The sequence below is a fragment of the Ranitomeya imitator genome, chromosome 6 (assembly GCF_032444005.1).
Source record: "Ranitomeya imitator isolate aRanImi1 chromosome 6, aRanImi1.pri, whole genome shotgun sequence".
NCBI classification, from domain to species: domain Eukaryota; kingdom Metazoa; phylum Chordata; class Amphibia; order Anura; family Dendrobatidae; genus Ranitomeya; species Ranitomeya imitator.
In genome coordinates, this window is record NC_091287.1 from 214479982 (window position 1) to 214507636 (window position 27655).

The 27655-nt window shown below is 46.3% G+C and overlaps 1 protein-coding gene across 2 annotated transcripts in view; it reads left to right on the plus strand.

Annotated features, from left to right (window-relative positions):
- The window catches only part of LOC138642353 (collagen alpha-2(VI) chain-like), a 668325-nt gene that overhangs the window by 514053 nt on the left and 126617 nt on the right, over positions 1-27655 (plus strand). For both annotated transcript variants that reach the window (XM_069730466.1, XM_069730467.1), the window contains one exon: positions 41-76. In XM_069730466.1, coding sequence (XP_069586567.1) covers positions 41-76 — 36 coding nt within the window. The remainder of the gene's footprint in view (positions 1-40; positions 77-27655) is intronic.

The window sequence follows — 27655 nt, forward strand, 5'->3', positions numbered from 1 at the left end:
ATAAACCAGCAGTTTCTTTTTTCCCCTTTTATTTTCATAGGGTGATCGTGGAGAAGTTGGTCTTCCAGGATTTCCGGTAACAATATGCAACTTATATTATGAATATTATTATTGAATATTTGCATGATTTACTATAACAAGTTACTTTATAGTACAATTGGTAATAGAATAGAAAGATTGGCACTCACCAAATCTATAAAAAAAATAAAGTCCTTTATTCCATCCTTCAGGACATGGACAGGATATGCAGGGAAGCAGAGGAGTGCGGGGAGAGAGAGGCAGGACTTTATAGTACCTGAGCTCCATCTGCAGTTATTAATCATTCAGATGCCGCTGTCAATCTCTGATAGCTGTATTTAAATAGAGGTTGCTAGCACTTGCGCATATCGGCTCACGTCAGCCCTTGATGCAATTGCAGAGAAACAATGGCTTCTCATGGCAGCTGGGGGCCTTTTCAAGCCCCCTATGGCTGTCATCTTGATTTCCACATGAAGCTCAGCTACAGATTGTGCTCCATAAGGCTATGTCCAAACGTTGCATTTTGCTGCGGTTTTTTTTTTAATGCAGGCAAAACCTCCTCTTCTGACAGTAAAAAAGCTGCTTACAAAATGCAGGTTTTGCTGCATTTTGCTGTATTTTTCAGGATCCCAAAATTCAGCTTTGCTTCCACCACAGAAACAAGAACACAGGTCACCAATGCAAGACACATGTGATGAAGCCATAAAACCATTTTGGAAAAAGGACAATTTGATCAAATGATTTAGTGGAAAAATATTTTTATGTCTGAAAAATAGTGACTGAACAAAAAAGTTCATATATGCATTCATGAAAAAATTCACAATTACAAATGTAATAGTGGGGTCAGTTGTACCGGTCAGGAATAGTTTACCTAAGGCATTTTCAGAGCATTGACTTTGTAGTTTACTTTCACACTTTGGTCAGTCCTTGAGTTGGTCGGGTATTGTTCAATTTCACACCTTTGTCTACCAATGTTTACTTTACAAAAAAACCTAATTTTATTAACCTGTACCAATCCTAACTCCCATTCTCAGTTGAGAAGACAAAGACATTATGGGTTAAATTTGGGTGGGGGGGAAAATCACAAAAATAAATGGGTTTTATATAGTGCTGTACATGCTTTTTTCACTTAAAGCACAGCAAAACCAGATACCTGCATTTTTACAGTGTTTTTGCACTTACTCATTGCTTTTTATGGGTGATAAAATGCTACATGTTGACATGCTACAGTTTTTAAAAACTCAGCAGTTTTCCAAATCAGTCAGGAAAAGCAAACAATATGTGTACATGAGTTTTCTGAAATCCTATAGACTTTGCTGGTACTGTAAAATTCAGCTTAACATTTGCATAAAAAACACAGCAAAAACGCAATGTGTGAACATAGTCTTAGAGACCCAAATTTTTCTTTATATTGCAACACTTTGATATTGCAATACAAGCAATCAAAGTAATGGAGATTTAAAATCCCCAAACAGGAATAAAACATAAAGGAGTATTAAAAAAAAATCAAAATATTAATTCAAGTCACCCACTTTTTCCCTCATTAAAAATAAAGAAAGAAAACAAACATACTGTATTTGGTATGGCTGAATCCATACACCCATAGTAAACACGATAAAGATATAAAAAATGTACGGTAAGTGAGAAATAATTGTTTGATATTTGTTTTCTGAAACAAAATGCAAGGATATGATCAAAACACTGCATGTACCCTAAATTGGTATTCATAAAAATGTTATCACTTATTTTGCTCAGTCACAGGTCTTGGAAAACAAATATTTGTAAAATTCAGATTTTTTTTTTCCTTACTGAAATAGAAAAATAATCAATACAAGTTTGGTATTGTGTATTTGCATGTTTCCAGGTCATTTTTAGGCTATGTTCACACGTTGCATTTATGCTGCATTTTATTTTTCAGCGAAACCTGCTCTCTTGGCAGTAAGAAACTTGCAGGCAAAAAAAAGTAGATTTTGCTCAGTTTTTGCTGCATTTTTTTCATGCTACATTTGTCTCTTGTTACTGCTACAGTTAAGTGCTCCCCCCCCAAAAAAAAAGAGAAACTGATTCTACTTTACCAAATGTTGACACAATAAACGCAGCAAAACCTGATACCTGCATTTTTTCACCACCCATTACTTTTAGGCTATGTTCACACATTGCAGATTTCGCTGCGGATCCGCTTTGGATTCGCAGCAGTTTTCCATGCGTTGTACACTACCAGGTAAACCTATGGATAATGAAATCTGCAGTGCACATGCTGCAGAAAATACCGTGCGGAAACGCTGCGCTGTATTTTCCGCAGCATAATTCTTTGTGCGGATTCCGCAGCGGTTTACACCTACTCCTCAATATGAATCTGCAGGTGTAAAACCGCAGGTGGAAACCACGCAGTGCGGTTTACCTGCGGATTTTGCAAAACAGTGTGGAAAAATCTACACACCAATTCGCAACGTGTGCACATACCCTTAAAGGGACACTGTCACCTGTATTTGGAGGGAACAATCTTTAGCCATGGAGGCGGGGTTTTTGGGTGTTTGATTCACCCTTTCCTTACCCGCTGGCTGCATGCTGGCTGCAATATTGGATTGAAGTTCATTCTCTGTCCTCCATAGTACACGCCTGCGCAAGGCAAGATTGCACCTTATGCAGGCATATACTACGGAGGACAGAGAATGAACTTCTGTCATGTGCTGCTCCCATCCTGCGCCACCGTTCTGTCATGGCCTGCCCTATTCTGTCATGTGCTGCACCCATCCTGCGTCCCCATCCTGTCATGTGCTGCACCCATCCTGCGTCCCCATCCTGTCATTTGCTGCTCCCATCCTGCGCCCCCATCCTGTCATGTGTTGCTCCCATCCTGCGCCCCCGTTCTGTAATGTGCTGCTCCCATCCTGCGCCCCCATTCTGTCATGTGCTGCCCTATTCTGTCATGTGCTGCTCCCATCCTGCGCCCCCGTTCTGTCATGTGCTGCTCCCATCCTGCGCCCCCGTTCTGTCATGTGCTGCTCCCATCCTGCGCCCCCGTTCTGTCATGTGCTGCTCCCATCCTGTGCCCCCGTTCTGTCATGTGCTGCTCCCATCCTGCGCCACCGTTCTTTAATTTGCTGCTCCCATCCATATGCCCCATACGCTGCTCCATAAAGGTTTATGGCCCCCATAAAATGCTCCATAGGTATGCCCCGTACGCTGTTCCATTATGGTTGAGGCCCCCTTAACATGCTCCATTCTATATGCCCCGTACACTGCTCCATTATGGTTGATGGCCCCCTTAACATGCTCCATTCTATATGCCCCGTACACTGCTCCATTATGGTTGATGGCCCCCTTAACATGCTCCATTCTATATGACCCTGTATGCTGCTGCTGCAATATAAAAAAAAACCAAAAAAACACATACTCACCTATCGTCGCTGGGCGCCGAGTGCTGGGGGGCCTGAGCAGGCGGGGACACCGGCGCGCTGTGGGGGTCAGGTGCCGGTATCGCCGCCAGCTCAGGCCCCCCAGCACTTACTATATTCACCTGTCCTCCGTTCCACCGCTGGGCGCCGCCATCTTCCCGGTCTCCTGGCTGTGACTGTTCAGTCAGAGGGCGGCGCCGGCGCGCATTAAGCGCGTCATCGCTCCCTCTGAACTGAAGGTCACAGGCCGAAGAACGGGAAGATGGCGGCGCTCAGCGGTGGAACGGGGACAAGTGAATATGACCGATACTCACCCTCCTGGCAGTCCCTGTTTCTCTGTTGGAGATCGCGGTGTGCGTTCATTGTGAACGCATACCGCGATCTCCCGGGAGAGTCACTCTGTGAGGCCCAGACTGCGCCGGCGCTTGCGCAGTCTATAAAGGCTTCGGACAGTTTGACGCTCCCAGCGTTATATTATAGATTGTCACATTTTAAGATCCATAGTACCGTATATACTTGAGTATAAGCCAAGGCACTTTTGCCATGGATAACTGGGTAAGCTTATTGACTCGAGTATAAGCTGGGTATGTATTGTCCCCTCATCCCTTTCCTGGTATGCATGCCTCCCCCGTTCCATCCCTGTATGCATGAATCCTTATCCCATATCCCTGTGTGCATGTTTCCTATTGAAAAAAAAGACAAAAACATCATTCTCGCCAACCTGGGTGCTGGCACTGCATCTCGTTCCAGCCGCCGGTGCCTGTCTGCTGCTCTTCCTATGCTCAGCTGTCACGTGACACCGCTCATTAAGGCATACCTCCCAACCATCCCGGATCCGGTGGGCTGGCCCGATTTTGACATTCTGCTCGGCGGTCACGGGCGGGACAGCATTTTTCCCGCACTGAACCTAATCCCACCACCCGCAGAGCAGCATACGACATATATGGCTGCTCTGTGCGCACACGACCTGTGATGAGGTCACAGGAGGGGAGGAGTCAGGGGGCCTCAGTGTATGCATGCAGGACTCTGCTGGTTGTCATGGTGCTGGATGAGGGTAAGTTTATGTGTGGGTTGTCAGGAGAGGTTTACAGTGTGGGTGTAGCAGAGCCATATGTGTGTATGAGGTGTGTGTGTACGGCACAGAGCCATGTGTGTATGAAGTGGAGCCACGTGTGTACGAGGTGTACGGAGCGGATCTGCGTGTGTACGAGGTGTACGGAGTGGAGCCACTTGTGTACGAGGTGTACGGAGTGGAGCCACTTGTGTACGAGGTGTACGGAGCAGAGCCGTGTGTGCAAGGTGTACGGAGTGGAGTCATGTGTGTGTGCGAGGTGTACGAAGTGGACGCTAGCTGTGTCGGATTGGAGCAGATATTGCTCCTCGCTTAGACACTGTCTGGCACAGGAGACGGCGTACCAGAGCTGCAGCGACGTGAGCAGTCAGCGGCGTGGCTGGATGACATCATTCAGCGCCGTGGTAGTGGAAGCTGCCGGCTGCTGCGAGGGAGCGCGGTGAGAGGTGTGTGTAGTGATGGAGAAGGCAATGATGGAGTGGGGTAACCATGTGTGGCCATTATACTGTACCCAGCATCATGTGAGGCCATAATACTGTACCCAGCATCATGTGAGGCCATTATACTGTACCCAGCATCATGTGAGGCCATTATACTGTACCCAGCATCATGTGAGGCCATTGTACTGTACCCAGCATCATGTGAGGCCATAATACTGTACCCAGCATCATGTGAGGCCATTGTACTGTACCCAGCATCATGTGAGGCCATTGTACTGTACCCAGCATCATGTGTGGCCATTATACTGTACCCAGCATCATGTGAGGCCATAATACTGTACCCAGCATCATGTGAGGCCATTATACTGTACCCAGCATCATGTGTGGCCATTATACTGTACCCAGCATCATGTGAGGCCATAATACTGTACCCAGCATCATGTGAGGCCATTATACTGTACCCAGCATCATGTGAGGCCATTATACTGTACCCAGCATCATGTGAGGCCATTGTACTGTACCCAGCATCATGTGAGGCCATAATACTGTACCCAGCATCATGTGAGGCCATTGTACTGTACCCAGCATCATGTGAGGCCATTGTACTGTACCCAGCATCATGTGTGGCCATTATACTGTACCCAGCATCATGTGAGGCCATAATACTGTACCCAGCATCATGTGAGGCCATTATACTGTACCCAGCATCATGTGTGGCCATTATACTGTACCCAGCATCATGTGAGGCCATTATACTGTACCCAGCATCATGTGAGGCCATTATACTGTACCCAGCATCATGTGAGGCCATTATACTGTACCCAGCATCATGTGAGGCCATTGTACTGTACCCAGCATCATGTGAGGCCATTATACTGTACCCAGCATCATGTGAGGCCATTATACTGTACCCAGCATCATGTGAGGCCATTATACTGTACCCAGCATCATGTGAGGTCATTATACTTTACCCAGCATCATGTGAGGCCATTATACTGTACCCAGCATAATGTGAGGCCATTATACTGTACCCAGCATCATGTGGGGCCATTATACTGTACCCAGCATCATGTGGGGCCATTATACAGTACGCAGCATCACGTGGGGCCATTATACTGTACAAAGCATCATGTGAGGCCATTATACAGTATGCAGCATCATGTGAGGCCATTATACTGTTTGGAGCATCACGTGGGGCCAGAATACTGTACGCAGCATCATGTGGGGCCATTATACAGTATTGAGCATCATGTGTGGCCATTATACTGTATAGAGCACTATGTCTGGTGATTATACAGTATTGAGCATCGTGTGGCCATTATACAGTATGGAGCATCATGTGTGGCCATTATACAGTATGGAGCACTATGTGTGGCCATTATACAGCATGGAGCACCATGTGTGGCCATTATACAGTATGGAGCATAATATGTGTGGCCAGTATACAGTATGGAGCATCATATGTGTGGCCATTATACAGTATGGAGCACTGTGTGGCCATTATACAGTATGGAGCACTGTGTGGCCATTATACAGTATGGAGCACTGTGTGGCCATTATACAGTATGGAGCATCGTGTGGTCATTATACAGTATGGAGCATCATGTGGGGCCATTATACAGTATGTAGCACTGTGGGGCCACTATACAGTATGGAGCACTGTGTGGCCATATTTTTTTGTTAATAATTGTTTATGAAACAGTGTGATCAGCAGTGCTAAATGGGTGTGGTTGGTGCATGGATATGGGTGTGACTAGTTGTGAAATGGGTGTGGTCAGAGGTGAGGACTAAAATTTTCTCTTCTTCAAAAGTTGGGAGGTATGATTAAGGTGATGAATATGTGCTCCAAGCCTATGGGAGTGGAGACGCATCCATATTCATCACCTTAATGAGCGGTACCATGTGACCACTGAGCACCGGAAGATATGCAGGCGACGGAACCGCTGCTCCGCTGTCATGATCTGGTAATTCAGTACCACAATGGACATAGGAGTCAGAGCACATACAGTGACCTGACAATGACCCAAAAACATAGAACGAGCTCTGAGACGTGGAAACTCTGCTGACCGCAATCCCTAATCCTCTCAAACACAACTAGAGGCAGCCGTGGATTGCGCCTAACGCTCCCTATGCAACTCGGCACAGCCTGAGAAACTAGCTAGCCTAAAGATAGAAAATAAGCCTACCTTGCCTCTGAGAAATACCCCAAAGGAAAAGGCAGCCCCCACATATAATGACTGTGAGTTAAGATGAAAAGACCAACGTAGAGATGGAATAGATTTAGCAAAGTGAGGCCCGACTTTCTGAACAGAGCGAGGATAGGAAAGGTAACTTTGCGGTCAACACAAAACCCTACAAACAACCACGCAAAGGGGGCAAAAAGACCCTCCGTACCGAACTAACGGCACGGAGGTACACCCTCTGCGTCCCAGAGCTTCCAGCAAGAACGAGAAAACAAATAAGCAAGCTGGACAGAAAAAAAAGCAAACAAAAAGCAAAAGCGGAACTTAGCTATGCAGAGCAGCAGGCCACAGGAACGATCCAGGAGGAAACAGGTCCAATACTAGAACATTGACTGGAAGCCAGGATCAAAGCACTAGGTGGAGTTAAATAGAGCAGCACCTAATGACTTCACCTCGTCATCACCTGAGGAAGGAAACTCAGAAGCCGCAGTACCACTTTCCTCCACCAACGGAAGCTCACAGAGAGAATCAGCCGAAGTACCACTTGTGACCACAGGAGGGAGCTCTGCCACAGAATTCACAACAGTACCCCCCCTTGAGGAGGGGTCACCGAACCCTCACCAGAGCCCCCAGGACGACCAGGATGAGCCACATGAAAGGCACGAACAAGATCGGGAGCATGGACATCAGAGGCAAAGACCCAGGAATTATCTTCCTGAGCATAACCCTTCCACTTAACCAGATACTGGAGTTTCCGTCTTGAAACACGAGAATCAAAAATCTTCTCCACAATATACTCCAACTCCCCCTCCACCAAAACCGGGGCAGGAGGATCAACAGATGGAACCATAGGTGCCACGTATATCTGCAACAATGACCTATGGAATACATTATGTATGGAAAAAGAATCTGGAAGGGTCAGACGAAAAGACACAGGATTAAGAACCTCAGAAATCCTATACGGACCAATGAAACGAGGTTTAAACTTAGGAGAGGAAACCTTCATAGGAATATGACGAGAAGATAACCAAACCAAATCCCCAACACGAAGTCGGGGACCCACACAGCGTCTGCGATTAGCGAAACGTTGAGCCTTCTCCTGGGACAAGGTCAAATTGTCCACTACATGAGTCCAAATCTGCTGCAACCTGTCCACCACAGTATCCACACCAGGACAGTCCGAAGACTCAACCTGCCCTGAAGAGAAACGAGGATGGAACCCAGAGTTGCAGAAAAACGGCGAAACCAAGGTAGCCGAGCTGGCCCGATTATTAAGGGCGAACTCAGCCAAAGGCAAAAAGGACACCCAGTCATCCTGATCAGCAGAAACAAAGCATCTCAGATATGTTTCCAAGGTCTGATTGGTTCGTTCGGTCTGGCCATTAGTCTGAGGATGGAAAGCCGAGGAAAAAGACAAGTCAATGCCCATCCTACCACAAAAGGCTCGCCAAAACCTCGAAAAAAACTGGGAACCTCTGTCAGAAACGATATTCTCTGGAATGCCATGTAAACGAACCACATGCTGGAAGAACAATGGCACCAAATCAGAGGAGGAAGGTAATTTAGACAAGGGTACCAAATGGACCATCTTAGAGAAGCGATCACAGACCACCCAAATGACTGACATCTTTTGAGAGACAGGAAGATCTGAAATAAAATCCATAGAGATATGTGTCCAAGGCCTCTTCGGGACCGGCAAGGGCAAAAGCAACCCACTGGCACGAGAACAGCAGGGCTTAGCCCGAGCACAAATCCCACAGGACTGCACAAAAGTACGCACATCCCGCGACAGAGATGGCCACCAAAAGGATCTAGCCACTAACTCTCTGGTACCAAAGATTCCAGGATGACCAGCCAACACCGAACAATGAACCTCAGAGATAACTTTATTCGTCCACCTATCAGGGACAAACAGTTTCTCCGCTGGGCAACGATCAGGTTTATTAGCCTGAAATTTTTGCAACACCCGCCGCAAATCAGGGGAGATGGCAGACACAATTACTCCCTCTTTGAGGATACCCGCCGGCTCAGATAAACCCGGAGAGTCGGGCACAAAACTCCTAGACAGAGCATCCGCCTTCACATTTTTAGAGCCCGGAAGGTACGAAATCACAAAGTCAAAACGGGCAAAAAACAGCGACCAACGAGCCTGTCTAGGATTCAACCGCTTGGCAGACTCGAGATAAGTCAAGTTCTTATGATCAGTCAAGACCACCACACGATGCTTAGCTCCTTCAAGCCAATGACGCCACTCCTCGAATGCCCACTTCATGGCCAGCAACTCTCGATTACCCACATCATAATTTCGCTCAGCAGGTGAAAACTTCCTGGAAAAGAAGGCGCATGGTTTCATCACCGAGCAATCAGAACTTCTCTGCGACAAAACAGCTCCTGCTCCAATCTCAGAAGCATCAACCTCGACCTGGAACGGAAGCGAAACATCTGGTTGACACAACACAGGGGCAGAAGAAAAACGACGCTTCAACTCTTGAAAAGCTTCCACAGCAGCAGAAGACCAATTGACCACATCAGCACCCTTCTTGGTTAAATCGGTCAATGGTTTAGCAATACTAGAAAAATTGCAGATGAAGCGACGATAAAAATTATCAAAGCCCAGAAACCTTTGCAGACTTTTCAGAGATGTCGGCTGAGTCCAATCATGGATGGCTTGGACCTTAACAGGGTCCATCTCGATAGTAGAAGGGGAAAAGATGAACCCCAAAAATGAAACCTTCTGAACACCAAAGAGACACTTTGATCCCTTCACAAACAAAGAATTAGCACGCAGGACCTGGAACACCGTTCTGACCTGCTTCACATGAGACTCCCAATCATCCGAAAAGATCAAAATGTCATCCAAGTACACAATCAGGAATTTATCCAGGTACTCTCGGAAGATGTCATGCATAAAGGACTGAAACACTGATGGAGCATTGGCAAGTCCGAATGGCATTACTAGATACTCAAAATGGCCCTCGGGCGTATTAAATGCAGTTTTCCATTCATCGCCTCGCTTAATACGCACAAGATTATACGCACCACGAAGATCTATCTTGGTGAACCAACTAGCCCCCTTAATCCGAGCAAACAAATCAGATAACAATGGCAAGGGGTACTGAAATTTAACCGTGATCTTATTTAGAAGGCGGTAATCTATACAAGGTCTCAGTGAACCATCCTTCTTGGCTACAAAAAAGAACCCTACTCCTAATGGCGACGATGACGGGCGAATATGCCCCTTCTCCAAGGACTCCTTAACATAACTCCGCATAGCGGCGTGCTCAGGCACAGATAAATTAAACAGTCGACCTTTTGGGAATTTACTACCAGGAATCAAATCGATAGCACAATCACAATCCCTATGCGGAGGTAGGGTATCGGACTTGGGCTCATCAAATACATCCCGGTAATCAGACAAGAACTCTGGAACCTCAGAAGGGGTGGATGACGAAATAGTCAGAAATGGGACATCACCATGTACCCCCTGACAACCCCAGCTGGACACAGACATGGATTTCCAATCTAATACTGGATTATGGACTTGTAGCCATGGCAACCCCAACACGACCACATCATGCAGATTATGCAACACCAGAAAGCGAATAACCTCCTGATGTGCAGGAGCCATGCACATGGTCAGCTGGGTCCAGTACTGAGGCTTATTCTTGGCCAAAGGCGTAGCATCAATTCCTCTCAATGGAATAGGACACTGCAAGGGCTCCAAGAAAAACCCACAACGCCTAGCATACTCCAAGCCCATCAAATTCAGGGCAGCGCCTGAATCCACAAATGCCATGACAGAATACGATGACAAAGAGCAGATCAAGGTAACGGACAGAAGAAATTTTGACTGTACCGTACCAATGGTGGCAGGTCTAGCGAACCGCTTAGTGCGCTTAGGACAATCAGAGATAGCATGAGTGGAATCACCACAGTAGAAACACAGCCCATTCAGACGTCTGTGTTCTTGCCGTTCAACTCTGGTCAAAGTCCTATCGCACTGCATAGGCTCAGGTTTAAGCTCAGGTAATACCGCCAAATGGTGCACAGATTTACGCTCACGCAAGCGTCGACCGATCTGAATGGCCAAAGACATAGACTCATTCAAACCAGCAGGCATAGGAAATCCCACCATGACATCCTTAAGGGCTTCAGAGAGACCTTTTCTGAAAATAGCTGCGAGCGCACCTTCATTCCATTGAGTGAGCACGGACCACTTTCTAAATTTCTGACAATATACCTCTATCTCATCCTGACCCTGACACAGAGCCAGCAAATTTTTTTCTGCCTGATCCACTGAATTAGGCTCATCGTACAGCAATCCGAGCGCCAGGAAAAACGCATCAACATTACTCAATGCAGGATCTCCTGGCGCAAGGGAAAATGCCCAGTCTTGAGGGTCGCCACGCAAAAAGAAATAATAATTCTCACTTGTTGAACTGGGTCACCAGAGGAGCGAGGTTTCAAGGCCAGAAACAGTTTGCAATTATTTTTGAAATTCACAAACTTGGCTCTATCACCATAAAACAAATCAGGAATAGGAATTCTTGGTTCTAACATAGGCTTCTGAACTACCAAATCTTGAATCATTTGTACATTTATAACGAGATTATCCATTGAAGAGCACAGACCCTGAATGTCCATGTCCACACCTGTGTCCTGAACCACCCAAATGTCTAGGGGAAAAAAAAGGCAAAACACAGTGCAGAGAAAAAAAAATGGTCTCAGAACTTCTTTTTTCCCTCTATTGAGAATCATTAGTACTTTTGGCTTCCAGTACTGTCATGATCTGGTAATTCAGTACCACAATGGACATAGGAGTCAGAGCACATACAGTGACCTGACAATGACCCAAAAACATAGAACGAGCTCTGAGACGTGGAAACTCTGCTGACCGCAATCCTCTCAAACACAACTAGAGGCAGCCGTGGATTGCGCCTAACGCTCCCTATGCAACTCGGCACAGCCTGAGAAACTAGCTAGCCTGAAGATAGAAAATAAGCCTACCTTGCCTCTGAGAAATACCCCAAAGGAAAAGGCAGCCCCCACATATAATGACTGTGAGTTAAGATGAAAAGACCAACGTAGAGATGAAATAGATTTAGCAAAGTGAGGCCCGACTTTCTGAACAGAGCGAGGATAGGAAAGTTAACTTTGCGGTCAACACAAAACCCTACAAACAACCACGCAAAGGGGGCAAAAAGACCCTCCGTACCGAACTAACGGCACGGAGGTACACCCTCTGCGTCCCAGAGCTTCCAGCAAGAACGAGAAAACAAATAAGCAAGCTGGACAGAAAAAAAAAGCAAACAAAAAGCAAAAGCGGAACTTAGCTATGCAGAGCAGCAGGCCACAGGTACGATCCAGGAGGAAACAGGTCCAATACTAGAACATTGACTGGAAGCCAGGATCAAAGCACTAGGTGGAGTTAAATAGAGCAGCACCTAACGACTTCACCTCATCACCTGAGGAAGGAAACTCAGAAGCCGCAGTACCACTTTCCTCCACCAACGGAAGCTCACAGAGAGAATCAGCCGAAGTACCACTTTTGACCACAGGAGGGAGCTCTGCCACAGAATTCACAACACTCCGCCACCCGCCAGCTATCGTTACTCGTGTATAAGACGAGGGGGGCGTTTTCAGCACAAAAAAATGTGCTGAAAAACTCAGCTTATACACGAGTATATGCGGTATTTAGAATTTTCCACCTATATAGCAGCAGAAGGGCTTTTTTTTTGCTGGACGAATTGCAGTTTTCAATCACATCATTACATATAAGAACTGTTTTTTGAGGAATGAAAAAAAGAGCAGGAATGTTTTTGCTTCTTTTTTAGCGCTTTACAGTGCAGTAACCCCTTCATGACCCCAGTTTTTTTTCGGTTTTGCGTTTAAGTTTTTCGCTCCCCTCCTTCTCTGAGCCATAACTTTTTTTAAATTTTTCTGTCAATATGGCCATGTGAGGGCTTATTTTTTGCGGGACGAGTTGTACTTTTGAATGCCATCATTGGTTTTAGCATGTCATGTAATAGAAAATGGGGGGGAAAAATTCTAATGTGGTGAAATTGCAAAAAAGTGCAATCCCACACTAGTTTTTTGTTTGGCTTTTTTGCTAGGTTCACTGAATGCTAACATTGACCTGCCATTATGATTCTCCAGGTCATTACAAGTTCATATGCATGTAAAGAAGCTGCGGAGACACCATCACGTGTTTCTCGACGCAAGCAGTGAATAGCCAGGCCTTTCCCCGGGAAGGAACAACCACGGGAAGGGTAGCATCCTATGAAGGAAAGCCACCTATGCCAAGCATGGTATCCATCCACAGACAGCTGTTTCGGGGTTTTTGCCCCTCATCAGTGTGGAGTAGGAATCTGGCTATTAACCCCGAAACAGCTGTCTGTGGATGGACACCATGCTTGGCATAGGTGGCTTTCCTTCATACAAACAACCCAGCATAGCCAGCCACTAGACTCTAAAACTTAACATTTAATATGTATACCTCTAAAATTATGTGTACTTTAAAAACAATTTGGTGCTCATGTTTAACCGTGCACTAGACAAGAAAAATGGCATGATCTCACCCAATTGCTGTCTCTCTTCTTGTTATAGATTCTTGTGCTTATTGAGAGCACGGCGTGGGACGGAGACCAATAGACCTTTTCCGATGGGGGGGAGAAAAAAGATATAGGTGGGGGGGAGGGTTTGAAGCTATATTCCCTGTCGTGCCCCGTGTATAAGACTCCCGCCCTAACAAGGGCAGTCCCCAAGTTTGAGCCTACTTAGTGAAGCCCTTTAGTTAGTATAACCACCCTGGATGATATGTCCTCTTTCTCTTCCCAACGCGTTTCCCTCCCCGTTACGGGGGTTCATCAGGGGAATAAAATGTCCAGGTTAAATGTCCATGTTAGTGGAGGTATTCTGCAGTGGCAGACATAACCTCATTTAGCGGCGTCCTCCATGTGAGGATAATTTTAGTGGAGGTATTCTGCAGTGGCAGACATAACCTCATTCAGTGGCGTCCTCCATGTGAGGAGGTGGTGTGGGGGAGGTGGACACTGAATGTTCGGTCGGTCAGATATGACGAGATCCAGGAAAGGGCCAAGTCTGTGATGCCAAGAGATGAGAGGATTTGTAGCAAAAGGGAGTGGTCGACAGTGTCAAAGGCAGAAGACAGGTCCAGGAGAAGGAGGACAGAGTAGTGTCGCTTACTCCTGGCAGTTAGTAGGTCATTGGTGACTTTAGTTAGGGCAGTTTCAGTTGAGTGATGGGAACGGAAGCCTGATTGTAACCGATCAAAGAGGGAGCAGGAGGAGAAGTGGGAGGACAGTTCAAGATGGACGTGTTGCTCCAGCAATTTGGAGGCATAAGGGAGGAGAGATATTGGGCGATAGCTAGACACAGAGGATGGATCGAGGGAGGGCTTTTTGAGGATGGGTGTGATCTTGGCATGCTTGAAGGATGAGGGAAAGACACCTGTTGTGAGTGAGAGGTTGAAGAGGTGCGTTAGGGTTGGGATGAAGACCGTGGAAAGGTTAGGGATGAGGTGGGATGGGAGCGGGTCAAGCGTGCAGGTGGTGAGGTGTGATCTTGACAGGAGGGTGGAGAGCTGATCTTCTGTCATGGTGGAGAAGCTGGTTTTTGAGGAGCAGGGTTGAGCAGCTAAGAGGGGTAGTGGGCGCTGTGGGCCAAAGCTTTCTCTGATCGTATCGATCTTCTGTTTAAAGAAAGAGGCAAAGTCATCAGCAGAAATGAGGGGGGGGGGGGAGGAGGTGCGGGGGGACGGAGTAGAGAATTGAAAGTGTTGAAAAGCTGTTTAGGGTTGTGGGACAGGGAGGATATGAGAGATGAGAAGTAAGTTTGTTTTGCGGCAGTGAGCGCAGACTTGAAGCTGGCGAGGGACTGCTTGTATGCAGTGAAGTGGTCGGCAGAGTGGGATCGCTTCCATCTCCGCTCAGCAATCCTGGAAGCCCGTCTCAATTCTTTGGTCAGGCTGGTCAGCCAGGGCTGCCTGTTAATTGTACGAGTTTTACTATGCATGAGCGGGGCGGCCGAATTGAGTGTTGCTGTTATTGTGGTGTTATAAAAAGTGGCAGCAGCATCTGTGTCATGAAGGGAAGCTATGTCTGTGAGAGGGAGAAGGGACTCAGAGAGTGATTGTAAGTTGAGATGTTTGAGATTTCTGCGAGGGTGAGAGAGTTTGTGGAGTGGGGTTTGCACACTAGGAGAGGAGAGGGACGAGAATGTCAGTAGGTTGTGGTCAGACAGGGGGAGGGGTGTGTTGGTGAGATTAGTAAGGGAGCAGAGGCGGGTGAAGATGAGGTCCAGCGTGTGGCCATCTTTGTGAGTGGCCTCAGAGGACCATTGAGTGAGGCCGAAGGAGGCAGTCAGTGATAAAAGTTTAGAGGCAGCTGAGGTGAAAGTGTCAATGGGGACATTGAAATCACCCATGATGATAGTGGGGATGTCAACAGAGAGGAAATGAAGTAGCCAGGTGGTGAAGTGGTCGAGAAAGGTGGAGATGGCTAGTTCTGGGCGGTGGTAGATGACAGCCAGCTGGAGGTTGGAGGGGCAATAGATGCGGACAGAGTGCACCTCAAACAAGGGAAGAGAAGCGGAGGGTGGTAGCGGTATTGGAGTGAAGGAGCAGGTGTCAGACAGGAGCAGGCCAACTCCTCCACCGCGTTTGTTGCTGGGGCGGGGGGTGTGAGAGAGGTGGAATCCGCCATAGGAGAGCGCAGCTGGAGAGGCCGAGTCAGAGGGGGTGAGCCAGGTTTCGGTGAGGCCGAGGAAGGAGAGTTTGTTGGTGATGAAGAGGTCATGGATAAATGGCAGTTTGTTGCAGATGGAGCGTGCGTTCCATAGTGCTCCAAGTAGGGGGAGCGGGGGAGTGGGGGCTGGATGAATGGGTATGAGGTTGTCGTGGTTGGGAAAACGTGCGGAGGATCGTGGCAGGGGGTTAGAAACGAGTGTGGGGATGAATTGGGGAGGGCCGGGATTTGGGGATATGTCACCAGCAATGAGGAGTAGCAGACAGAGTATTAGAAGGTGGGAGCAGGATAGGACATGATGCGGCCGTGTGTGTCTGGAGAAAAAGGATTGTATGTGGAGGAACAGTTCTGAGGAGAAGGTGAGATGACTGGCGAGGATGGAGGGAGAAATGACTATTTCCTTACTAGGTGGAGGGATTGCAGGAGATTGTAAGAAGGAAAGTAGTATGGGGGTGAAAGAGAAAAGAAACCGAAACATTGTAGTGGTTGGTATTCTGTTACCTTCCAGTCAATTCCAGTCCAATTCAGTCTAATTCAAAATCATAATTAAAAAGATGTAATTCAGTCTAATTCAAAATCATAATTAAAAAGATGTAATTCAGTCTAATTCAAAATCATAATTAAAAAGATGTAATTTAAAAGATGGAAGTTAAAAGATGAATTGCAGCAGACTGCGTCTGTAGCAGACTCCTGCATGTGAATATATCCCCAGTTGAGGGCAATCAGGTGTGAGTGAGGAGGTGGCTGGGTATGGGAGACCAGATGTAGAGAGTTAAGCAGAGGTCATAAAGAGAGGGAGGGGTTGGAGTGACCACTCAAGGATGCCAGGACATGAGCATGAGAGCCCCTTAGTAGTCCCCATTCTGTATGAGGGCCCCCTTATTAGCCCCCACTCTGTATGAAGGTCCCTTAGTAGCTCCACTCTGCATCATAGCCCCAGCACAATATTAAAATAAGGAATAATCACTTACTCTTCTAACTCCAGCGATGTCACAGCTCAAGAAAAAGCATAGGACTTCAGAGTCCTAACCTAGGCTACCTGCAGCCTACAGAATGAAGAGCTCTACCACAGAGGGTGGGCCCCTCCAAATCAGGGTCCCGCCCCCTCTGCCCCCCCCCCCCCCCCAGTAACTATGCTACTGCCTGAAATCTTCTTCCAAAGTGCTAAAAGCACTAAAAAGTCTTGTAACCACTTTCTGACATCATACATAATAATCCGTCTATGTGTCCCAGGCCTATTTGACCAGGGACGGATTATTACATCCACGCAATCGCCCGCGTACACATGGGGTGTGCGGATGATCGATGACAGGTGTCAGCTGATTCTGAAACCTGGCAGTAAGTGCCAGCAGCTGTCACAGATCTCTCCTGTCACTTTAACCCCCAAAATTCTATAATTTAACACGATTCCGAAAGCTGGAAGAGGGCTCATAGCCTCCTCTGCCTTTAGATCGGAGACCCCGTGGTGTGACGCGGGGTTGCGATTGCTGCCATGGTGACCCGATCTGCTCATGATGACATACGGGTTAACAGACCTAGAAAACTTGCTGATCATGACCAGAGCATGATGAGAAAGTTTGTCAATGCAGAGCTGGCAGTTTCTACAGCATGGGGATGCTGCTGCATCTCCATGCTGTAGAAGTCATTAGCCTGCAAAAAATGATAGTCCCATAGTGGAACTAAGTAAAAAAAAAAAGTTAGACAAAAGTAAAAAAAAAATAAAATTATTGTAAAAATATTTAAAAAAAATCAAAAATAATAATAAAAAAACAAAAGATATTGTATCTATAAATAAATATTTTCATGAAAAAAATATAAACAATAAAAGTACACATATTTGGTTTTGCCGAGTCCGCAATAACCCAACCTAAAAAACTGTCCCACTAGTTAACCCCTTTAGTGAACATCATAAAAACAAGGCAAAAAACAATGCTTTATCATCATACTGCATAACAAAAATTGGAAAGAAACGCGATCAAAAAGACTGATATAAATAAACATGGCACCACTGAAAACATTATCTAGTTACGCAAGAAACAAGCCACCATGCAGCTCCATCAACGGAAAAATAAAAAAGTTAAAGCTCTCAGAATAAAGCAATGCAAAAATAATTATTTTTTCTATAAAACAGTTCTTATTGTATAAAAGCGCCAAAACATAAAGAAAGATATGTGAGATATCGCTGTAATCGTACTGAACTGAAGAATAAAAGTGCCTTATCCATTTTACCACACACAACGGCATAACCCCCTCCTGCCCCAAAAGAAATTCCTGAATTGATGGTTTTTGTTCATTCTGCTTCCCAAAAATCGGAACAGAGAGCGATCAAAAACTGTCATGTACCAGAAAATAGTACCAAAAAAAACATCAACTCATCCCACAAAAAACAAGCCCTGACATGACTCTGTTGGCCAAAATATGGAAAAATTATAGCTCTCAAAATGTGGAGATGCAAAAATAGTTTTTTGCAATAAAAGCGTCTTTTAGTGTGTGACAGCTGCCAAACATAAAAACTCTATATAAATCTGATAACTCTGTAATCACACTGACCCGCAGAATAAAGTTGCCTAATCACTTGTACCATACGAGGAACAACATAAAAAATAAATAAAACCAATTCATCACATGCTTTTGATTTTTTTTTTTTCTTTCTGCCTCCCAAAGATTGCAGTAAGGCTATATTCATTTCATAATGCAATGAATAAGGATTGCAATCCGGGCGTGGCTTCGGTCTCTGACCAAGTGAGACACATGAGCAAGGAGCTCCAGAGATATAGTCTTCAGTCCGACTATAATCTTGACTTCTACAAGCCATCCACCAATCTATACCCGGGTATATGATCTAGCCTTCCCCCAGGCTTATTTTTAGACATATTCTGCAAAATTGTCTCATCAGCCAGGTGGTTTATATGCCGCATGGCAGACTGAGGCCTACCAGGGCCTGAATCGAGGCCTACCTCCTGAGGCCTGGGCCTATCCCCGGCCTATCATACCCCATTCCATCTGAAGGACTTCCCAGCAGAGCCTCTTTCCCCCACCCCAGGACTTCAATCTGCGCCGGAAACTCACTCCGGTATAAATCAGGTGAGGCTAGTTTCACATTTGCGTTTAAATCCACAGCGTTTAATCCGCATCTGCAAGTGGTGGAAAAAATGCATATAAACGCGTACAAACGCGGCGTTTTTTAGACGCATGTGGGAACGCATGCGTTTAAAAAAATGCCGCGTTTGTACGCGTTTATATGCGTTTTTTCCTGCGTTTGCGTTTTTGGTGCGCATGATGAGAAATTTCACAAGAGAAAAATCTAGATAACCAGACACTGCCAATCGGACCACAGAGGGCGTGTATTATGGGATTTCTTTATATAGACCCCTGAACAGCTGTAATCTTCAGATGTTGCTCCTGTATCCTGTGACAGGATGGATCTTTGCATGGAGAGCTTTTATTTCAACCTGGATTTAAGCATCAAGCTGTTTCTTGCATGTGCTTTTGCTTGGGAGCAAGACAGAAATCGTGAAAGATGGAGAAGGTGACAACGTAGGCGTTTTTGGATACACCCCATTATCGAACTAAGTGAGAGACGTGGAGCCTATCACACGCTGTATGGTGAGCTTAATGCCAACCCGGAGAAATTCCAGGAATATACAAGGATGTTGCAAGACTCGTTCCGGGATTTGCTTGCTCGTGTCCAAGGAGCCATACGGAGACAGGACACCCAGCTCCATAGAGCGATTCCACCAGAGGAACGTCTGCTGGTTACATTAAGGTACGTTCCAAATCTAAACCAATGACAGTCCAAATTTTGTGTTTTCTGACATGTATGTTTTGTGTATTTTCCTTTCTTTCTTTAGCGTAACCACACCATAAATAGAACAGTTTGTAATTTTTGGGGGGTTTGCTTTTCTTACAGATTTCTGGCAACCGGAAAGAGTTTATCATCCCTCCACTTCCAATACTGGCTTGGAATATCCACCCTGTCCAGAATAGTTGTGGACACCTGCCGGGCTTTGTGGCATGTACTTCGGGATGAGTTTATACCCCTACCCACCTTGGACATGTGGCTTGAAATTGCGGAAAAAATCTGGAGTGTGTGTGATTTCTCCAACTGTTTAGGAGCGGTTGATAGAAAGCACATCCGCATTATCAAACCTGCCAGAACAGGATCGGAGTATTTCAACTATAAAAAATATTTTTCTGTTGTGCTCATGGCAATAGCTGATGCGAACTGTCGCTTCATTGCCGTGGACATTGGAGCTTTTGGCCGTGGCAACGATTCCCAGACTTTCAAGAACTCGGATATGGGCCGCCGTGTGTATGGCAAAAATTTCAATTTTACCCCGCCACAACCTCTCCCCAACACTCTAGGTCCACCGATGCCATTTGTTATGGTTGGGGATGAGGCCTTTCAGATGTGTGAAAACCTACTGAAGCCCTATTCCAGTCGGGACTTGAACCACACTAGAAGGATCTTTAAAGGGAACCTGTCACCCCGGTTTTTACGTACGAGATAAAAATACTGTTAAATAGGGCCTGAGCTGTGCGTTACTATAGTGTATTTTGTGTACCCTGATTCCACCCCTAAGCTGCCGAAATAACTTACCAAAGTCGCCGTTTTCGCCTGTCAATCAGGCTGGTCAGGTCAGATGGGCGTGGCGACATCGCTGTATCTTCCCCCAGATCTTGCATATATTTCCGTTGGTGGCGTAGTGGTTTGCGCATGCCCATCTTCTGAATCCACTGGACAGGAGAAGAAAAAACGCGCGATCGGCGCTATTTCCCTGGTGATCTGTGGGGGCGGCCATCTTCCTGAGGACGAGTTCGCATCTCAACTTCAGGAAAATGGCCGCCGCGATCTCCATCTGCGCACGTGCGGCATCCCGCGGCCATTTTCCTGAAGCCCCGGGCAGCAGAGGACTCCATATGTGCACGCGCGGCCTCAGGAAGATGGCCGCCCCCACAGATCACCAGGGAAATAGCGCCGATCGCACGTTTTTTCTTCTCCTCCCCAGTGAGCATAGATATGCCTTGTGTGACCACCATTGTCCCTTCTATATGTGTGTAATAGATTATGTACACAGAAGAGAAAATGGAGGTTATACAAGGCAGTTCTCTACTCACCAGGTCAGGTGTCCTAACTAATGAGTTTTTTGACACCGGACCTGTTCAGTAGAGTTCTGCACTGTATTTCCGCCATTTTCTCTTCAGACTGCAATACTAGTCACAGACTAAGCAGAAAGAAGAGATTATGGAGATAATACATCTATTATTTTTTCGCCCACCTCATATCTTTATACTAAAGACACACAAAGCTGCAGTCTTTTTTTTTTATAACTACTGGAGATATGATGTGGCCCAAAAATTAAGTGTGTGGCGAAGTTTCTTATTTGGCACACGGTGTGTGTTGCCGGTAGCGAAAGATACAATAAACCAAACATAATTGGGGCAAATCAAATTGTATTTATTTTTTAACAACCAAAAAATTTATTTAACTGCGCCGGCTTGGGGTAGAGTTATGTAAACGGGGGGTGTGAAGCACTGAGACCTGGCTAACCGTGGACGACGCAGAGGTGGCAGGAGAAGGGTCAATGAAACTAGTGGGGTCTGGAAGTTTGGGGATGGGGCTTGACACATGAGAGGCTTGAGATGCACTGGAAGGGTGAGACATTACAGACACATTGGGAGGTGAAGCAGGAAGAATACTAAGAGTCCTCTTTTTTTTTTGGGGGGGGGGGGTTTGCCGGGTTCTGGGAAGCCTTGGTGGGCTCATGTGGCGTGGTGGTGGGTGACCTGTCAGGGTTCGGCTGCACTGTGTCAGAGTCCATAGTGCTCGTAGAGCGTGCAGCCATGCCAGAGTCCATAGTGCTCGTAGAGCGTGCAGCCATGCCAGAGTCCATAGTGCTCGTAGTGTGTGCAGCCATGCCAGAGTCCATAGTGCTCGTAGAGCGTGCAGCCATGCCAGAGTCCATAGTGCTTGTAGAGCGTGCAGCCATGCCAGAGTCCATAGTGCTCGTAGCGTGTGCAGCCATGCCAGAGTCCATAGTGCTTGTAGAGCGTAATGCCATGCCATGGTCCTGCTGCATCATGGTGGATGACTGAACTTCAACTGAACTTCTTCTGCTCCCACCATCTACTAACCTCCCTAAATCTGACATTTCCCTCTCCGTGGGTGGCACCATAATAACACCCCGGCAGCAGGCGCGCTGTCTGGGTGTTATGTTTGACTCCGATCTCTCCTTCACCTCCCATATACAATCTCTTGCCCGCTCGTGCCGCTTACACCTAAAGAACATCTCTAGAATCCGCCCTTTTCTCACCATGGAGACAGCTAAAACCCTCACGGTCGCCCTGATCCACTCCCGCCTGGACTACTGTAACGCTCTATTAATTGGCCTCCCCCTCACTCGACTTTCCCCTCTCCAGTCCATCCTTAATGCAGCAGCCAGGGTCGTCCATCTGGCTAATCGTTACTCGGACGCGTCCGCTCTTCGCCAGTCGTTACACTGGCTGCCCATTCATTACAGGATACAATTCAAAGTACTTGTTCTCACCCACAAAGCTCTCCACAGTGCGGCACCCCCTTACATCTCCTCCCTCATTTCTGTCTATCAGCCTAACAGACCACTGCGCTCTGCAAATGACTTTCGGCTAACCTCTGCACTAATCCGTACCTCCCACTCCCGACTCCAAGACTTCTCCCGTGCTGCGCCAATCCTCTGGAATGCTCTACCCCAAGATATTAGGACCATCCATAATTTGCATAGTTTTAGGCGCTCGCTCAAAACACATTTGTTCAGAGCGGCCTATCACGTTCACTAATCAAAGTTATGTTATGTTTGTGTGTAGCCCATTCACTATCCCCATCTATTCCCCAACCCCTGAAGATGGCTGGACCATGATTGTAAATACATCATTGTAAATACACACCTGTACTTTGTATCTCCCCCACCTCATTGTAGATTGTAAGCTCTCACGAGCAGGGTCGTCTTATTTTGCTTTAATTATTGTATTGTTAATGTTGTTACTTATGACTTTTGTGTTTGAAACTGTTAAACTGTAAAGCGCTGCGGAATATGTTGGCGCTATATAAATAAAGATTATTATTATTATGGTGGTGGTGGTATGCAAGGCCATGCCAGGGTTCTGCTGCATCGTGGTGTCAGTGGAGGAGGTCCAAGCAGGAGCAGCGGTTGTCATGGTGGTGGCGGTGGGATGTCCAACTGCACTCTGCATGGTGGTGGTGATGTAGTGGTGTCCGGCAGTGCTAGGAATTGAGGTGGCTGTGGAGTGGTATGCAGCAGAAGTCGGCATTGAGGTTAATCGTGACAGTGAAGGCACAGGTGGATATGCCGACACTGTCTGCTGGAAATACCGACTCTGCTGCATAGCCTGCACGTAAGCAGCATTGCAGGCCTGCATGATACTCAGCTGGAGATCAGGAGTAAGGTGTTCCGACATGCCCTGATCAATTTGGTTAAAAAAATGGTGTGCTGGCCTCTGGAGGTCGGCTTTCACTTGGTCAAGGCTTTTGGTGACCTCCTGGATATGTGCATTCAAGAGGTTATGTGAAACATCCATTCGGTCACCCAAAGCCTTGATTGCTTCATGTAAAACCGAGCTCAAGTGCAAAAACTCGGGCATGAGTGACCTGTCCGATGCCTTCTGCCGCTGCCGGGAGGAGCCCCAAAAAAAAGGGGCAGTGGAAGAGGACTGCGAAAGGTGAAGACCTGATGGACCAGCTCCCTGGTCTCCAGTTAGTGTGGAAGGCCCACTTGCTGCAGCGCTGCTGGATGGCTGGGACAAGTCCGTGGCTGTCTGATGAAGGACTGCTCCAGAACCTGGGCCAACAGTAGTGCTCCATGTGCTGTGAAAAAAGAAAAAGAAAATTAATACCAAAAATTAACCAGACGCAAAATCCTGTGGAATAGAAAAATATAGATTATGGCAATACAATACAACCTAATGCACGTGATAAATACTTACATTCTCTGGGCAAGGACCGGTCTTAAAAATCCCAGAACTCGATAGTATTTGTATCTTCTGATCTTTGCTCCTGAACCACTGGGAACACGGCTCTCTTGACGCAGGTCCTTTTTGAAGCGGTCCTTCATCGAACGCCAACGTGATTTGACTTTGGCCACTGTTAAAAAAAAAACAAAACATTATGGTCAGAAAAAGGACATTTGGCCGTGCTCACACAACTGTGTGTGATGACAGAAACTCCTGAGAGTTTCTTTCATCACACACAGTCGAGTGAGCATGGCCAAGGTCTCTGCTGCTTCACACTGCAGTGCAATACTTACCAAATGCATTTTGGACCCGAGTCGGGGCATTGTCCCAGCCATCCCACATCTCTATGCCACCTCATTCCATAGGTGCCGCATCGTGACGTTGTTTGAGTGCAGTGGATCCCGGGTGTCCCACAACGGGACTCGCTCCTGGACCAGGGAGATGAGTAGATCATTTTCAATTAGGTCATCCTCCCATTGTGGAACCTAAAAATTAAATAAAGTCATTAAAGTTTGGTCAATTAACATAAGGAAAAGAAAGAAAAAAGATGCTGAGAAATGGCATGAATAGGAAAGTCAACATACAAAAGGATTCCAGAAGAAAAAAGTAAAGAAATAGGAATGGAAAGAAAGGAAGATTCAAGAATATTACACTGAGGATACAGTAAACTGTTAGTCTTGTATGCGTACCCGCTGCCGTCTTTCCACCCGACCTTGACTCCGCTGCTCCTGCCCAGTCTCTGCCGCAGATGAAGAAGAGCTCTAAAAAAATGAAAAACAAAAATTGTCACGTGTGGATGTGACAGTGAATACTTACCAATCTGAGGAGGCAAGTACTCACCTCACTGACATGTTCGACTTCCAATGGCCCAAGACGTTGCTCCTCATCAGAAGAAGACATTCTGATGCATGTAGAAAGAAAGAAATGCAAGAAATGAGGACATGTAGAGACAGAAAATAGAAAATAAAGGCATTGGCTAGGATATACTCACATTGTTCAGTGTCTTGTTTTCCTCCAAGATGTAGCCTGTGTCTCGTCTGCTTCAGTGTCTGCTGAGTAGTGACCTGCAAATGTCCACTACCTCCCTTTATCACCTACTATGTGGGGGGTGGCTTATCAGTGTGTACACATGTTTTTCTCTTGTGAAATGCATGCGTTCACGAACGCAAGCAAACACATGTGCTTCTGAACGCATGCGTTCATATAGACAGCAATGCGGGTTTTTGTCACAATCCTTGCGCAATAGACCACATACGTTTCCAGGTGGCAAATTGACGCCTCTAAAAATTACTACATGTTGCATTTCCGCGCCAAGCCGCAAACGACGAAACGACGCATGCGTCGTCAAACGCGGCAAAACTCGAACAGTCAAAAACGCATGCGTCCCTAATTTTAAATATAGGAATACACAACGCATGCGGATATATGCGGTAGAAACGCTGCAAACACAACCGCAAATGTGAACCCAGCCTAAAGCTCTCCCCGGCCCCTGGAGCTCTCACACCCGCCAAGGCGGGACAGGTGAGAGAGGACCGACATGACGAGAAACACCATAAGGAGTCTCCCCCGGACCAGCCATCTGAAGCCTGGCTGCACCAGCGAATCTCACACTGACTGGAAGAGGCGAAGGAGATCCAACGCAGTGCCGGAGTCATCGCTGCTGCAGCAGCCCAGGTTAGATGCTGTTCGTTTGTGCTTTGCGGCTGCCGCCGGCGATAAGCAACAGAGTCGGACGACGGCTCCCGATACACTTCATCAGCGATCCAGAAGCTCCGATACACTTCATCAGCGTTACGCTGACCGGAGATCGCCACTGCTGCCACCCAGCCGAAGCACCGCCTGTCAGTGTGATCAGAAGACACAGGTGTGACGGGGTGTACGGCAGAGCAAGAAGGGACAACATGCCGAGGGATGATTCCACAGATTTATTATCAAGAACGCTGTAACAACACATGCAGGTAGATCTACAGAGTCCACAATTAGTCCAACGGAACAGGTTCGGGGGCACCTCCCGATAATCCTTGTGCCAGGTAACAAAGCAATAGTCCACACGAGTCCAAGGGATCCCAAAACAATCCCACGAACGACGTGATATGTCCTCAGCTCAAGTCTCGCCCCGTTCGCTTTCGCAGTCACAGATGGACATGGGGTCTTGCCTCAGCTAAGAATCCCCACTCCTTCTCCTTCAAGGATCAACTCACATCTGATGTCAAAATAAGAATGGATTGTCTGAGCTCCTGGGATCCGCCCATGAAGGGGGTAGGAGTCACACCTACTATTCAATGGTTGGGTCCACCAGAAGATTCTAGACTGGTGGGCTCCGCTTAATCTATTAGTATGTACATGTGACTAGCCACCTGCTGTGAGGAAGAATGGCTATTCCTCCACTAGTGATGTTGACAAAGCTTAATTACATTAGAGCTTAGGGCTGCAAGTATTGGGGGAAGGAGACATTGTTACAGGTGAACTCCCAGCCAAGAAAATACATAAATTGCAGCTAATAGAAACCAGAGAACAGTTACATACATCAAATGGCATATTATTCAAATACAGGACAGGGCAAAAGTACATATCATGACAATCCCTTCCCCTCCCAATTTGTGTACGTACCAGGGACCTCTACAGGTCGCTGGTTAACCCCTTCATGACCCAGCCTATTTTGACCTTAAAGACCTTGCCGTTTTTTGCAATTCTGACCAGTGTCCCTTTATGAGGTAATAACTCAGGAACGCTTCAACGGATCCTAGCGGTTCTGAGATTGTTTTTTCGTGACATATTGGGCTTCATGTTAGTGGTAAATTTATGTCAATAAATTCTGCGTTTATTTGTGATAAAAACGGAAATTTGGCGAAAATTTTGAAAATTTCACAATTTTCACATTTTGAATTTTTATTCTGTTAAACCAGAGAGATATGTGACACAAAATAGTTAATAAATAACATTTCCCACATGTTTACTTTACATTAGCACAATTTTGGAAACAAAATTTTTTTTTGTTAGGAAGTTATAAGGGTTAAAATTTGACCAGCGATTTGTCATTTTTACAACGAAATTTACAAAACCATTTTTTTTAGGGACCACCTCACATTTGAAGTCAGTTTGAGGGGTCTATATGGCTGAAAATACCCAAAAGTGACACCATTCTAAAAACTGCACCCCTCAAGGTACTCAAAACCACATTCAAGAAGTTTATTAACCCTTCAGGTGCTTCACAGCAGCAGAAGCAACATGGAAGGAAAAAATGAACATTTAACTTTTTAGTCACAAAAATTATCTTTTAGCAACAATTTTTTTATTTTTCCAATGGTAAAAGGAGAAACTGAACCACGAAAGTTGTTGTGCAATTTGTCCTGAGTACGCTGATACCTCATATGTGGGGGTAAACCACTGTTGGGGCGCACGGCAGGGCTTGGAAGGGAAGGAGCGCCATTTGACTTTTTGAATCAAAAATTGGCTCCACTCTTTAGCGGACACCATGTCACGTTTGGAGAGCCCCCGTGTGCCTAAAAATTGGAGCTCCCCCACAAGTGACCCCATTTTGGAAACTAGACGCCCCAAGGAACTTATCGAGATGCATAGTGAGCACTTTGAACCCCCAGGTGCTTCACAAATTGATCCGTAAAAATGAAACAGTACTTTTTTTTCACAAAAAAATTCTTTTAGCCTCAATTTTTTCATTTTCACATGGGCAACAGGATAAAATGGATCCTAAAATGTGTTGGGCAATTTCTCCTGAGTACGCCGATACCTCATATGTGGGGGTAAACCACTG